Source organism: Saccopteryx bilineata, chromosome 6 (genome assembly GCF_036850765.1).
Source record: "Saccopteryx bilineata isolate mSacBil1 chromosome 6, mSacBil1_pri_phased_curated, whole genome shotgun sequence".
Classification (NCBI taxonomy): Eukaryota; Metazoa; Chordata; class Mammalia; order Chiroptera; family Emballonuridae; genus Saccopteryx; species Saccopteryx bilineata.
In genome coordinates this window covers 190,511,183-190,523,302 of record NC_089495.1, presented here as the reverse complement: position 1 = coordinate 190,523,302, position 12,120 = coordinate 190,511,183, and the positions used below count along the sequence as shown (strand labels likewise).

At 48.8% G+C, this 12,120-nt stretch overlaps 1 protein-coding gene across 3 annotated transcripts in view; it reads right to left on the bottom strand.

Annotated features, from left to right (window-relative positions):
• ATP9A (ATPase phospholipid transporting 9A (putative)) overlaps positions 1-12,120 on the bottom strand; it is a 120,279-nt gene that overhangs the window by 84,960 nt on the left and 23,199 nt on the right. For 2 of the 3 annotated variants that reach the window (XM_066237662.1, XM_066237663.1), the window contains exons 2-3: positions 9,245-9,389; positions 5,482-5,595 (exon numbers count right to left, since the gene is read on the bottom strand). In XM_066237662.1, coding sequence (XP_066093759.1) covers positions 5,482-5,595; positions 9,245-9,389 — 259 coding nt within the window. Of the gene's footprint in view, positions 1-5,481; positions 5,596-9,244; positions 9,390-10,241; positions 10,341-12,120 lie in introns of those variants that run through there. The other variant, XM_066237664.1, reaches the window with a different exon arrangement.

The following is a 12,120-nucleotide window of genomic DNA, read 5'->3' as shown; positions in this document are numbered from 1 at the left end:
TTAGTGAAAGCTACAGCTTCATCCAGACAAAGAACAACAGTGTCACCGGTGCAGAACTTAAGTTTTAAATGAGCCATGTCCATATGCTAGGAGCTCCAGGAAGCATTTTATGTGCATTATTACACTTAATCCCCTCAACCAGCCAAGGAAATAGGCATGATCACCCTTGTTTTACAGAAACTGAGGCTCAGAAAAGCTTGTTCACACCACACAACTTCTCATCCAAGTGCAGCCAAGACCTGCACCTCAACCGTTCGACTCCACGGCCCTCACACTGAGCCACGGCACCCACAGCTGGGCTTGACGTGAAAGGACTTCCAGGTGGTCAGAGACAGTTCAAAGTGTAATATTCTAGCCAAGAACTGGAAATTGATTCCCTGCATAAAATCGAGGCCATTTAGGGAACATCAGCTACAGCCACCTGCACGTGGATGCTGTCTAATCCATCTTTGAACCTGAACTCTCTTCTCTGTGGTCCCTGGAAAGAAAGCCAGAAGTACACCAAGACCAACATCCCCTCCAGGTCCTGAGCCATCCTGGGGGAAAGCCGGCCTGAGGCCGCTGTGCACCTGCCAGGCTTCGATCCAGGGCCACAGTCCCAGGGAAACCAGGGAAGTCGGTGGCTTATATTGAACCTCGGGCCTCCTCACTTCTCCTGGAAAACGCAAGTGACAGTTCAGCAAGGAGACAGGGCTGGAACCGGATGGGAGCCCTCGAGGTCACCCCAGCCCCCCCCCCCCTCCAGACCCTCTCTCCACTCTCCCCCCTGCATTACCTGAGCGGCTCCCGCACACCCTGGAGTTTGCCATCACAGGTGCTGGCATAGAAAATACTCATAATGGAAAAGGGAACAGCACCTGCGATCAAGTCGCATTCAACACCTTGATCCTCATTCACCAACCCCAAGTACCAATCCGGGCTTCCCCTGCAGAAGGGAGCAACACCGTTCTGAAGCGTTTCAAACATCAGACCCATTCAGTTTCTGCTGAGGTGACTTAAGACCAAAGTCTCAGCACAGTAAAATAAAAAACACAAGAATAAAAGGCAACTCCCAGCTTTATAGATGATCACTGGCTTTGGTGAAGAAACTTCCAGGCGTAAGCATGCAGAAATGCAGGGGCAGGCAAAAGTAGGTTTACAGTTGTAATACAAATAACACAATAATTAGTAAATAATAATACAGGAATAAACTCTGTGTTTCATGAACTCGCAACTCAACACCTACTTTTTCCCACCCCGTATTTGTTGGGGGGAAGAGAGGGAGCCATAAAAAGTGGAGCATACTGTCCATTTGTTCTGCAACTTACTGTGTGTGTGTGTGTGTGTGTGTGTGTGTGTGTGTGTGTGACAGAGACAGAGAGAGGGAAGAGAGGAACAGACAGACAGGAAGGGAGAGAGATGAGAAGCATCAATTCTTCATTATGGCACCTTCGTTGTTCATTAATTGCTTTCTCAGTGTGCCATGACTGGAGGGCTACAGCAGACCGAGTGACCCCTTGCTTAAGCCAGACCGAGTGACTCCTTTTTTAAAACAAGGCTCAAGGCTGGTGAGCCTTGTTCAAACCAGATGAGCCCACATTCAAGCTGGCGACCTCAGGGTTTCAAACCTGGGTCCTCTGCATCCCAGTCTGACGCTCTATCCACTGTGCCACCTCCTGGTCAGGCTGCAACTTACTTTTCTTCATGTAAACAAAAATATGAGTCACATCTTTCCTTGCAAAGGCACCAGTGGAGTGACTTCAAGGTTTCTCACTCCTGGGCAACGTCCCAGAATTCAGCTCCACCAGCATGTAGGTAACTACTGACGGCCATGGGTTTGTTGCCAGTTTTTCATAATCCACACCACGTTGCAAAGAATATCCTTGTACACATGGCATCACACACATCCCACAGCCCTTCTGATGTCCCAAGTCTGTTCCTTGGAAAAAGAGTGAGTTCCCGCCTCTGTGAGACCACAGCACTTCACATCCTGGTGCGATCTCAAGCAACTTCCCCATTCTCCTGGCTCCTCACACTCTCACTTACGAAGTGAGGAAGCCTTCTCCCTACTAGGATGTTTGGCCTCCATGCCACAGGCCCCTCCAATGGCCACCTTTGGAAGAATGCGACAGAGCTGATTTCATTTCCTACCCCACTTTCTCAGGCCTGGGAATTCCTGCATGAATTCCACCACCCCTTAGTTGTCTTTCCATGAATCCGGTTAAGAGAATGAAAAACTGATGCTCTCCATGAATCCAGTTAAGAGAATGAAAAACTGATGCCCGCTACGGCTGAAGTCCCCTCCCCACCACAGATGCTAATAATAAGGTAAACAAGGTTGCAGGGGGGCGAACAGGTCTGTACCCCAAGAACTCTTAGGATGATGGGTTTATACCACAGGCTAAGCAGATGGGCACCACGCAGGGAGAGGACACACCGGCCACAAGTATCACACTTGAGACGCAAGACACAGGAAAGATGGGGAGACATCCAGCTAGCAGTCTTTGTGGACACCCTGGGATCCCTATGTACAAATCACACACATTGACATGATACATATAATTGACTACACTGCATGTTAGCATGTGTACAAAACACAGGCATGTGTAAGAGGAGACTAAAGGAAATTGACCGGAAACATAAATGCAGTAGCTCAGGGGTGGCTGCACAGGTGGTTTTGGAGGTTTTTTTTTTTTGTTTGTTTGTTTTTTGGTTGTCTTTCAAATTTTTCTCCAATAATAAAGGGCCCCTTTGTAATTGAAAAATAATCAGAAGCCACTTGGGAGGCAGTAGAGAGCAGCAGATCTGGGGGAGGGGAGAATTTAATACACAAGACTTCAGAGGTGGGGGGGTCTGAGCACCGCACGCCCCGCCCCGTGGGGGTTTGCTGAACACAAAGCCACCAGCTGGAGACAGAAGGGACTCCCCACAACTTCCAGCAGAGCACCAGGGAGACTGTGTCCAACTCACACAATGCTTTAATATTTTTTAAGTGAGTTGTCAATGTTTAAACATTAAGAATAAAGAGATGCGTAAAAAAAAAAAAAAAGAGAGAGATGCTGGAAATTAGAAAGATAATTTATTCCAAACTGTGTATATCTTGTTACAAAAGGGAGCTGGGAAAAGACAAAAATTTTTATTCATTGTGCTTGTTGCTCATAAACTCTAAAAAGATGAACAAGAAAAAAAAAATGACAGTGTTTTGGGGGCAGAACTGGGATGGGAGGGAGATTTCTCACTAGGAACATTTTTGTTTCTTTCTTGAATCACGTGAATGTATTATCTTTCAAATAACTATACTTTAGCAAGGTGATCAAAAAATAATATTTTATATACAGTACAGATTAACTTTTTAAAATAAGTAACTTATGGTTTTGACTTTAAGTATGTAATAAATAGTTGTAGAACTAAAAAATATATATTCTAAATAAAATGCGGGTATTTACTGTAAAACGTGGGTAAGGCAACTCCAGGTCCATGTTTGCCCCTGAGGGAACAGTGTGGTGCTTTCCACTTTGGGGTGGGCAGGAGCCCTAATTCTCCCAGTGCGCCGTTCCATCAGCCCGGCCCAAGTCTGCAATGCGCAGGTGCAAGAGCGCACGCACTGCGCACGCAGACAGGAATGTCTGTCATCCGAGGCAAGGATGCTTGACAAACGTTCGCTCCAACTCCCAGCGTCCTATCTCACCCACGATGACTCAGAGCAGGAGAGAACTCTTCTCACATTCCAACAGCACTTTTGCTGCTTGTGTGGAGGCAACCCCTCCCCCCATCTCTTCTCAGGGCTAAGCTGCTGGCCTGATTTGGCTGATAATGCGGTACTTATGGTGTGTAGACACCACTCACGGCTTCCTGAGCAACTAGCTCCCTTAGCAACTGGCTCCCTGTACTCTATAAATGCCTGTGCACCAAATCCTTATCATCCCCCTCCCGCCACTATAAATATGGTGGTTTTTTTGTTTTTTTTTCCCCCCGAAGCTGGAAACAGGGAGGCAGTCAGACAGACTCCCGCATGCGCCCAACCGGGATCCACCCGGCACGCCCACCAGGAGGCGATGCTCTGCCCACCAGGGGGCGATGCTCTGCCCATTTGGGGCATTGCTCTGCTGCAATCAACCATTCTAGTGCCTGAGGCAGAGGCCACAGAGCCATCCTCAGCACCCGGGCAAACTTTGCTCCAGTGGAGCCTTGGCTGTGGGAGGGGAAGAGAGAGACAGAGGGGAAGGAGAGGGGGAGAGGTGGAGAAGCAGATGGACGCTTCTCCTGTGCGCCCTGGCCGGGAATCAAACCCGGGACTCCTGCATGCCAGGCCGACGCTCTACCACTGAGCCAACCGGCCAGGACCAATATGGTTTTTTTTTTGAGACTTAAATCTTTTCTAATTTAACAACCTTCTTCTGATTAAAAATTTAATCCTATTTGTGAAAAGAGAATCTGAAGTTCCCCCTCAGTCCAGCTGAGAGAGACATAAACAGCAATTATATTTCATAATGTCTTAGGAGAAAAAGAGACATCAGTTCTGCCCTCTCCACATCCCAGTCACACTAGGCTTCTTTCTGTTCTCCAACTGCTCTGAGCTAGTGCCCACACCAGGGCCTTTCCATGGCTGCTTCCTGTACCTGGAACACTCCCACCCTCCTACTCTCCTTCCCATTATCTCCTCAAGAGAGGAGGACAACCCTGACTGGGCTGTCCCTCCACATCCCCCACCCCCACCCTTCATCCCGTCAAAGAGCTCTCAACGTGCCTGGGCTACCCCATCTCTCCTATGACCTATTCTGTGACTTTCACAGTACTGCCCACAATCTGAAACAATTTTATTAACCTGTTTATTGTCTACCCCTCTGAAAATCAACTCCGCGCGGGCAGGAATGTGTATGTTGTGCTCACTGCTGCACCCCCAGCACCCAGCACAGTGCCTGGCACGCAGTCCGTGCTCAACAGCCATGTGCCAGAGGGAGGGAAGGAAGAAAGAAAGGAGGCCAGGGAAGGAACGGAGGGACACTCTGGTCTGTCTGTCACACTTCGCACGCACTGAACCACAGAATCTGTCACCTTCCTAAACCCTCACGCTACATACTCTACACAGAGTAAACAGAAAGCGGGATCTCAGAAAACAATTCAAACAGCGTAGTCCCCGGAGACAGAGGCTTTGTCTTTCTCATTTGTCACTTTGTCTTTCTCATTTGTCACTGTGTCCCCAGAGTCTAAAACCAAGTGATTCACAATAAGCAAGCAACAAATATTATCTGTGATGAAGGACAACTGAGGAGCTGAATGACAGAATGAATGGCACAGACTTCACCAGCGTCTGACCTGCTGATGTAGGAAACGGAGCTTCAACCTTGAAATCTCGGGGGCTCCCAAGGTGTCGGCTGGAAGGTGCCCTCTCCCCTAAAAGGTTGCTCTCCTACTCCACATGCTCAGATGAGAGAGACAAGGAGCCGTCTGTCCCCAAACCTCTGAGGTCGCTGGGCAAATAAATGATGCTGATGTACTCACCAGGGGCACCCAGTAGGTATAGAGCGCTCCAAGTCTCATTTCAGGTACAAACTGGGAGCAGGCAAGAAGCAGGAAATAGAGGTTGAAAAAGTACTTGAACTGGTTGAACAGCACCTGGAATGAAGATAGAAGAGAAAGGAGACATTCAGGGCTTGTCCGATGAGGTTGAGCAGGTTGAGTGGAGGTGAATAATGTTTAAAAACTTGCCTAGAGAAAAATGCAACTTACATGACACCTTTCACATAAAGTTTAAACAGCTCTACATGTAATAAAAATACACTTTTAAGAATAAAAATGTAAATAATGATTTACGTGTGGACACTGTCAACACCAACTTCAAGACAATGGTTACCTCTGGGGTGGGGGGGGCACTTTTTTATTTTTTAAGCTTTTATTTTATTGATTTTACAGAGAGAGGAGGTGGGGTGGGCAAGAAATATTAACTCATAGTTGCTTTACTTTAGTTGTTCTTTGGTTGTTTCTCATGTGTGCCTTGACCAGGCAAGCCCAGGGTTTTGAACCGGTGACCTCAGCATCCCAGGTTGATGCTTTATCCACTGCGCCACCGCAGGCCAGGCTTACATTTTATTTCTTAAACTACCTATTTTGTAAGTATAGGTAGGCCACTCAAAATCTTGTTTATAAGAAGAGGTTTTAATGGGACATGCTTAAGCTATATAATCGATCAAAAAAGCAAGATATTAAAAAAAAGATTTTTTAAAATTTTAAAGCAAGATAAATTCTCATTTCCATGACATGATTGATCTCCATACCATAAGACATGGGCATGCAGAAGAGTCCCATGCCGCGCGGCAGGTGGGCACTGGCAGCGCTGGCTGCTCCCAAGTGCCTGGCAGGGACGCTGACACCACGTGGCCGGGATGCTGGACGATGAGCAAAAATGACGTGCCCCTCTGCGGCTAAGGCTGTTAAGAGCCTTTGTTAAGCCACCGCCCTTGCCCGGTCATGGGGACGTGAGTGGCATGTAGACCAGAAGGCATAAGTACCAGAGGGAACAGGGTGGCCAGGTCTGCATCAGAATTTTCAGACATAAGAAATAAACTTTTTCTTGACTTAAGATACTGAGATTTGCCTGACCAGGCGGTGGCGCAGTGGATAGAGCGTCGGACTGGGATACGGAAGGACCCAGGTTCGAGACCCCGAGGTCGCCAGCTTGAGCGCGGGCTCATCTGGCTTGAGCAAAAAGCTCACCAGCTTGGACCCAAGGTCGCTGGCTCCAGCAGGGGGTTACTCGGTCTGCTGAAGGCCCGCGGTCAAGGCACATGTGAGAAAGCAATCAATGAACAACTAAGAAGTTGCAACGCGCAACGAGAAGCTGATGATTGATGCTTCTCGTCTCTCTCCGTTCCTGTCTGTCTGTCCCTGTCTATCTCTGCCTCTGTAAAAAAAAAAAAAAAAAAAAAAAAGATACTGAGATTTGGGGGAAGGGAGTAGGGAGGGCTGAGGCAGCTAGCAATGAATATAGTCAAAATCACCCTTTAAAAAAATGTTCAAATTGGCCTTAAGCTATAGTATAATGTATTTGTGCTTCTGTATTAGCTTTCAAAAAATCACAGTACCATTTTTTTTTTTTGTATTTTTCTGAAGTTGGAAACGGGGAGGCAGTCAGACTCCATCATGCACCCGACCGGGATCCACCCGGCATGCCCACTAGGGGGCGATGCTCTGCCCATCTGGGGCGTTGCTCTGCTGCAACCAGAGCCATTCCAGCCCCCGAGGCAGAGGCCACAGAGCCATCCTCAGTGCCCGGGCCAACTTTGCTCCAATGGAGCCTTGGCTGCGGGAGGGGAAGAGAGAGACAGAGAGGAAGGAGAGGGGGAGGGGTGGAGAAGCAGATGGGCGCTTCTCCTGTGTGCCCTGGCCGGGAATCGAACCCAGGACTCCTGCACGCCAGGCCGATGCTCTACCACTGAGCCAACCGGCCAGGGCCTCACAGTACCTTTTTTTCCCCTTTCTAGTACTAGATGAACTGGTTGCTGTTGCTGCTTCTGAGACTATCAGAGTGGCCTGGCCTATGGTGGCGCAGTGGATAAAGCATTAACCTGGAATGCTGAGGTCGCTGGTTCAAAACCCTGGGCTTGCCCAGTCAAGGTATGTACAGCAAGCAGTCAGTGAAAAACTAAAGTGAAGCAGCTATGAGTTGATACTTCTCATTTCTCCCCCCACCCTCTCCTCTCTCTGTAAAATCAATAAATAAAATCTTTTAAAAATAAATAAAGTCAATTTGAGTGTTTGGAGGCCACGTTGGATAAAAACAGCTATTTAATCCACATGTCCAGGGAAGGTCTGAGGAGTACATGGCTATGGATTTGCGTAAGTCAATGTAAAGACGCTATGACTCCAGAAACACATACCAAGCAAAACAGAAACATTCATTAGCAAAAATGTTAGTAGAGCAAAAATGTTAACAGAAATTCTTTCTCTGGATGGTACGATTAAAATACATCTTTTATTCATTTCTCTATACTCTTATCCTCCAACTATCTTGTAGCTAAGTATATATTCCAGAATGACAGGGGTTAGGAGTGAAATTTAAATACTGCGGGGTGTTTTTTGGTGTTTTGGTTACAATGCTAGGTTCCCATAGTAACTTTTTCTCCCTTACACACAACATACCAAATAAATGTGGGGTTACTCTAATGCAGGGGTCCCCAAACTACGGCCTGCGGGCTGCATGCGGCCCCCCAAGGCCATTTATCCGGCCCCTGCCGCACTTCCAGAAGGGGCATTTCTTTCGTTGGTGGTCAGTGAGAGGAGCACAGGATGCAGAAGCAAAGTGCGGCATCGCTCATGTACAGTACTACTTCCGGTGACGCGGGATGCACACGTCACAGCTCCGGAAGCGCGTCATATCTCTTGTTTCGGCTAGCAGTGACAAATATAAAACCAGACATTGACCATCTCATTAGCCAAAAGCAGGCCCATAGTTCCCATTGAAATACTGGTCAGTTTGTTGATTTAAATTTACTTGTTCTTTATTATAAATATTGTATTTGTTCCCGTTTTATTTTTTTACTTAAAATAAGGTATGTGGCCCTGGCCGGCTGGCTCAGCGGTGGAGCGTCGGCCTGGCGTGCAGGGGACCCAGGTTCGATTCCCGGCCAGGGCACATAGGAGAGGCGCCCATTTGCTTCTCCACCCCCCCCCTCCTTCCTCTCTGTCTCTCTCTTCCCCTCCCGCAGCCAAGGCTCCATTGGAGCAAGGATGGCCCGGGCGCTGGGGATGGCTCCTTGGCCTCTGCCCCAGGTGCTAGAGTGGCTCTGGTCGTGGCAGAGCAACCCCCCGGAGGGGCAGAGCATTGCCCCTGGTGGGCGTGCCGGGTGGATCCCGGTCGGGTGCATGCGGGGAGTCTGTCTGTCTCTCCCTGTTTCCAGCTTCAGAAGAATACAAAAAAATAAAAAAAAAAAATAAGGTATGTGCAGTGTGCATAGGGATTTGTTCATGGTTTTTTTTATAGTCCGGCCCTCTAACGGTCTGAGGGTCAGTGAACTGGCCCCCTGTGTAAAAAGTTTGGGGACCCCTGCTCTAATGGATCAGGTAGTCTTCAGCCTTCCAGACTGAAAGCAGCCACCTGCAGGTGCAGGGGACCAAGGCAGATGCACAGCCAGTAGTTAAGGTGGCGTGGAAAAGACAGAGTGTGTTCACAAAACCTGCCACGGTGACCTCAGTCTTCTCAGACTGGCACCACTGCACACAGTTAATGTGGGAGGAAACAACGGGTGTGTTCTCAGCCCGCACATACCCCAGGAAGGAAGGTGAAGAAGTTGTACTTCTGATTGTTGATGACATTTCGAGGATACCTCTGGTCCCTCTTCTCGGGGTGTCCCAACCAGACGGTGCGGGGCCTGGGCTCCCCTCCACCACAGCATCTCAGCCCCTCGCAGCACCTGTGGGAAACACACAACTTCAAGGCCACGCCCCCACAGTCATGGCCACACCCACACCTGGCAGCCCTGCAATGTTTTACTCTAAAGCATCCACCCTGGGTCAGACCGTAGCCACATCTGGGGCTTCAAACTCCACTGAGACGGGAAACAGAGCTGAGGCTCCTAAGAAACTGTGGGCACAATCAAAGATGCTTTGTTCCCAAGCCCAAATTATCAACTTCAAAAACTAAAATTCATTTTTAAACTGGTAAGAATGTTATCACTTTCACATTTTACAGATGAGAGTAGAAAGCTTAGAACGGTTGAATAAAGCACCCAGGTTTTCCAAGATGTGAGAAACAGCTGAGTCTGGCCTTGAACCATGTCCATCTTACTCCAAACCCAGTTTCTTTCCAACAGCCCTGCTGTCAAACTGCAGGTTACACCAAGATTAGTACATAAAGGAGAAGGGAAGATTCTCCTTTCCGGCAATACAGAAAGACGGTGACTCAGAGCCCAGTAACCTGGAGATGGGCCAGTGTGCGAGATTGGGGCAGACAGGCCCTGTGTGCCACCCCTCCTGGCTGTCACGAGAGGTCACCAACACACAAAGGAAGGGAACACCTGGGAATGTGGCTGGCTCTAGCAAAACACAGCCACTCTGAGAACCGCCCTCCCAAAAAGGCAGCCTTGTCCTTCAGGAAAGCCCATAATTAAGGCACCTGGAGAGGTACACGCGCTCATGGGCACTGCAGTACAAACACCCCACGTTCACCTCACTCCCCTGCACACACAGGCTGGCAGGAGAAGCCCAGCCCTGCCAGCCCCTTAAGACACTGCCAACCAACGTGACACCAACCCGACACGACTCACATAAGCACTTGTCTGCCGAGGACCTCCCTTGTCCCCTCGTCCTACAGGCCGGGCAGGCCCTGCTGGGGTCCTGGGGTCCCAGGCTGAGCGAACACAGTCCCTGAGCATCAGGACTCTAAAGATTAGCAAGCCCGCAAGCTGCCTGCTCAGATGCTCAAAATTTCCATGATGAAACACGATGCTGCTTTTTAAAAATAGCATCCTCATTCCAGTAAGCTGGTGCTCGGGGTGGAGTGTGGCCCTGATAAGCACAGGTTTCACTTCTAGTAACCCATTCGTGTTGGCGCCCTTCTAGGTTGTCCAAAGGCCAGAGACACGCAGAAGTGTCAAGGAGCCCAATTCCCTTCCTGCTCTTGAGTGTGAATTACCCCGACTGGCCATTGGTGGATAATCCAAGTGTTAATGTATGAGGAAGGCAAGGAGTCAGGAGGGAAGGAAGGAGGGAGGGTTCATTTGACAGGAAGTCCATCTTTCTATTTGCAGAAAACTTTGAGATGGTCACGGCTGACTCCTCAGTGAACCAGAAATTCTCTTTCCCCATCCTATAATAACCCTGTAAGGATGGATCCCACAGTTGTCTGTTTCTAATGAAAGCTAAAAGATGAATTTAAGAGAACTGCACAGCCTGACCAGGCAATGGCACAGTGGATAGAGTGTCGGACTGGGATGCGGAAGGACCCAGGTTCGAGACCCCGAGGTCGCCAGCTTGAGCGCGGGCTCATCTGGTTTGAGCAAAGCTCACCAGCTCGGACCCAAGGTCGCTGGATCGAGCAAGGGGTTACTCAGTCTGCTGTAGCCCCACGGTCAAGATTCAATCAATGAACAACTAAGGTGTCACAATGAAAAACTAATGATTGATGCTTCTCATCTCTCTCCCTTCCTGTCTGTCTGTCCTTATCTATCCCTCTCTCTGACTCTCTGTCTCTGTAAAAAAAAAAAAAAAAGAGAATCACACACTGTCAGGTTGACTAAGTTCTGTCTGGTCTGTTTTAGCAGAAGGCTCCACACAGCAAGCTACCGCGTTAAACTGTTCGTTACTGAATTTGCAGATGTGTGCACGTGCCCAGGGCAGCAGGTCATTCCATGTGGCCTGCACCCAGTGGCAAAGGACCAGAAACAAACCTGACCAGGGTGCTGCTAAGCACCCTCCAATGCACAGGACGAACCCCATGACAGAGAATGACCCAGCTCCAAATGCCGGGACAGCCAAGGTCAAGAACTCCATTTACATCAATTTATTTTCGAAGCTAACTTCACGCCACTGTCATAAATGGAAAGCCAGCATCACCTGTCATACACAGAGGGTAAAGATCAAAATCAACGCAATGAAAAGCTACCAATTCCCACTGGAGAAAGTGGCGCCGAGCCTGAAACGGCTGCCTGCTGGCTGCTTCTCCTCCCTTTAGCGTGAAGACCCTGTTAGCAAGTGCCTGCTATTAAAAGGTGGGCCTGACAGGGTTAGAAATAAGGAAGGAAAAGTGAGCCCTGGCCGGAGGCCCGGTTGGTTAGAGCAAAGTCGTGGTAAGCAGAAGTTGCCAGATTGATTCCCGTCAGGGCACATACAGGAACAGATCGACGTTTCTCTCTCTCTCTCTCTCTCTCTCTCTCTCTCTCCTAAAATCAACCAATAAATTGAAAAGTAAAATTGAAAAAGGAAGTGAATGTCTTGCTACATGTCTCATCGCAATTTAGTTCCTGTCCCTGAACTAGTTTAGTTTGACTTGATCACTGCACCACCTAGAAACATCGGCCACCCGCATTTTGGGAACTAATGTTCTGCGGTAGGAGTCTTGGGCTTGGTGGCAAATTTACAAGTGACCAAGGTTCCCCCCCCCCTTACTTGTCCAAACAGAAGAGGTGCTAGCCAGGCTCCTTCTCA